Source organism: Cyphomyrmex costatus, unplaced genomic scaffold (assembly GCF_001594065.2).
Source record: "Cyphomyrmex costatus isolate MS0001 unplaced genomic scaffold, Ccosl1.0 scaffold312, whole genome shotgun sequence".
Classification (NCBI taxonomy): domain Eukaryota; kingdom Metazoa; phylum Arthropoda; class Insecta; order Hymenoptera; family Formicidae; genus Cyphomyrmex; species Cyphomyrmex costatus.
In genome coordinates, this window is record NW_017277255.1 from 19,721 (window position 1) to 23,330 (window position 3,610).

Genomic DNA, 3,610 nt, shown 5'->3' on the forward strand with positions numbered 1-3,610 from the left:
GGTCCCGCGTAATCAACGCCGCAATATTGAGACATGGAATATTGAAATACGTACTTTACAGTATTCACACGTGATTCGGGTAAATCAGCCATCAATGTGGACCTTAATCTAGGAGCGTTACGAACGCATACTACGCATTTTCTTATTACACTACGCACAGCATTACGAGCCGATATTGGCCAATAAGATTGACGAATCGCCGTGAGTGTGGCCTGTGCCCCGTGAAAATGACGCTCGTGCTCGCTAACAATAATTAGTTTTGTGAACGGATGCTTACCCGGCAACAGAATTGGGTGCTTACTATCGAAAGGTATACTGGCGTGACGCAGTCGACCACCAACTCTTAATATATCATGTTCAATAAAAGGGTTTAAATTTAAAAGATTGCTATTCCTACTTACGCACTTATATGTTGCGTGATAGAATTTATTTCTGTCTGAAAGGCCTCACGTTGTACCATTTTTACGAGACATTTTTCGCTTCCTCTAACTTGTTGACTGACAACGATTGTACAGATTCAATATTGTCCACACGAGATCTGCTTGCTTTCTTAATCTTACAGTTCTGTATGAATCTAAGACAAAACGCGGTCACGCGGATTAATCGATGCAGCTTGGAAAATTGTTCAAACAGATCCCATCTTTCAGCCTTTACCTCGGCTGCTAATGTTACACTTCTTAATTCAGGAAGTTCCACGTCTGGAACATCGAAATCTCTGATAGGCCATTCATGCTCATCCAACGACAACCAAGGAGGTCCATTCCACCAAATTTTTAGCTTATGCAACAAGTCAGGCATGACACCTCTGGAGAGGGAATATGCCGGGTTTTGTGAACCGGGAACATGTCGCCAGTTCTTTACGCTTGTAAATCGTTGAATTTCTGCAATACGGTTTGCAACGAATGGTGTCCATTGGCGACTGCAAGATCGCAACCAACATAATACAATATACGAATCAGTCCAATAATAAATGGAATCTGGTGCAAAAGGTAAAGATTTCAAGACCTTCTCTACTAATTGAGCTAGCATTAATGCGCCGCAGAGTTCCAACCGAGGGATTGATAAAGTTTTTAAGGGGGCTACACGAGACTTGGAGCACAGTAAATGACTTCGAATATGTCTTTCATTCGATGTGGTTCTAATGTAAACACATGCTCCATATGCATGCTGACTTGCATCAGAGAAACCATGAATTTCTATGCGTCGAACATCACTGAACGCAATTACCTTGCGTGGCACCTCGATACTGCTGAGGATTTGTAATTTGGATTCATAGTGCTTCCATCGTGTATGCAATTCATTGGGTAAAGATTCGTCCCAATTGACTTTACTACGCCAAATCTCTTGCATCAATATACATGCGATTACAATAGACGGCCACAACCAGCCTAATGGATCAAAAATTAATGCTATTCTCGAGAGTACCACACGTTTAGTGAGTCTCTGTAATGAAGGATGAAGTCCTAAATTATCAAATCTGAAGATGTCTGCTTCGCAATTCCAGGATATGCCGAGAGCCTTGGTCTCGTTGATACGATTTTCTGTTAAGTTAAATTCTTTGCTATGAGGACCTTCTGCATCCCGAAGGGAAGGATGATTCGATGACCACTTGCGTAATTCGAAACCTTCCTTGCTAAGTAATGCATTCGCTTGTTCATTTATTTCCAAAGCTTCCTGTAACGTAGATGCACCGGTGAGTAAGTCATCGACGTAGAAGTCACGTAAGACTATTTCTGAGCCGACGGGGAATGAGTCCGCTTCATCTTCTGCAAGCCTACGCACTGTTCTAATAGCCAAAAATGAGGCCGATGCCGTGCCATATGTAAGCGTTGAAAGTTCAAATACCTTTAATTGACCATGAGGAGATTCTCGCCAAAAAAATGCGCTGAAGAGATCTTTGCGATTCATCTACGAGAATTTGCCTGTACATTTTAGCAATGTCGGCAGTCATAGCGTATTGAAATGTGCGAAATCGTAACAAAATGGAGAATAAATCTTCTTGAATTGTGAGACCAATAAGCAATGCATCATTTAATACGTCTATTAAGCTGACACAGCCACTTCAGCACAATCGAATAAAACTTATACAGAAATTTAGTGCTTTTTTGTTGCTAATTTGTTGCTCTATTCCCGATTTTGTTGCTCCAGCCAATTCCGAGAAAACAATTGCTGTGCTAGCTTAAGAATAAAGTTAGCACAGCCACTCAAAAAAGTAAAAAAAATAAAAAAACAAGGCATATTCTTTTTGTGCTAATTTGTTGCTAATTAGTTGCTCACTTCCCGAATTCGTTGCTCCACCCTCAAACCTTGAAAAACCACCCCTAGCCACCCATAGTCAGCACACCACCTATAAACTGTTAATTTTCGAAATATCTCGACTGATTATGGTTCTCTGATTTTGTTGCTCGCGATTTCCGACGATTACGATTTTGTTGCTCCACCCCCGAACCTTGAAAAACCACCCCTATCTACCCAGAGTCAGCACACCACCTATAAGCTGCCAATTCTCGGAATATCTCGACAGATTATGGCTCTCTGATTTTGTTGCTCGCGATTTCCGTCGATTACGATTTTGTTGCTCCACCCACGAACCTTGAAAAACCACCCCTAGCCACTCAGAGTCAGCACACCACCTATAAGCTGTCAATTCTAGAAATATCTTTACGGATTACGGTTTTCTGATTACGGTTCTCGAGGTCAAGGTCATTGGGGGCAGTCTCATAATCGGTACTTTTACTTATTATGTCCACACACACACCCGCGAACGCGCCCGCCCTCACAGCAGACAGACATAATATTATTATTGCACTCGAGATCATTTTACGATCGAGTTATTTCGAGAATTGACAGTTTATAGGTGATGTGCTGACTCTGGGTAGATAGGGGATGGTTTTTCAAGGTTCGGGGATAGAGCAACAAAATCGTAATCGACGGAAATCGCGAACAACAAAATCAGAGAGCCGTAATCAGTCGAGATATTTCGAGAATTGACAGTTTATGAGTGGTGTGCTGACTCTGGGTGGCTAGGGGTGGTTTTTTAAGGTTCGGGGATGTTGCAACAAAATCGTAATTGACGGAAATCGCGAGCAACAAAATCAGACAGCCGTAATCAGTCGAGATATTTCGAGAATTGACAGTTTATAGGTGGTGTGCTAACTCTGGGTGGCTAGGGGTGGTTTTTCAAGGTTCGGGGGTGGAGCAACAAAATCGTAATCGTCGGAAATCGCGAGCAACAAAATCAGAGAACCATAATCAGTCGAGATATTTCGAGAATTGATAGTTTATAGGTGGTGTGCTGACTCTGGGTAGATAGGGGTGGTTTTTCAAGGTTTGAGGGTGGAGCAACAAAATCGTAATCGACGGAAATCGCGAGCAACGAAGTCAGAGAACCATAATCAGTCGGGATATTTCGAAAATTAACAGTTTATAGGTGGTGTGCTGATTCTGGGTAGATAGGGGTGGTTTTTCAAGGTTCGGGGATGGAGCAACAAAATCGTAATCGTCGGAAATCGCGAGCAACAAAATCAGAGAGCCGTAATCAGTCGAGATATTTGGAGAATTGACAGTTTACAGGTGGTGTGCTGACGCGGAGTCGCTAAGGGTGGTTTTC

At 42.4% G+C, this 3,610-nt stretch overlaps 1 protein-coding gene across 1 annotated transcript; it reads right to left on the reverse strand.

Annotated features, from left to right (window-relative positions):
- Nucleotides 1-462: 462 nt before the first annotated feature.
- On the reverse strand, nucleotides 463-1,908 carry LOC108775755 (uncharacterized). Its single transcript, XM_018542209.1, has one exon. It carries the CDS (start codon nucleotides 1,906-1,908, stop codon nucleotides 463-465), a length of 1,446 nt encoding a protein of 481 aa, XP_018397711.1.
- Between the last annotated feature and the right edge of the window lie 1,702 nt (nucleotides 1,909-3,610).

Excerpts from the sequence above, each read along its gene's own strand:
- LOC108775755 (XM_018542209.1), bottom strand. The coding sequence starts at position 1,908 with ATGAATCGCAAAGATCTCTTCAGCGCATTTTTTTGGCGAGAATCTCCT.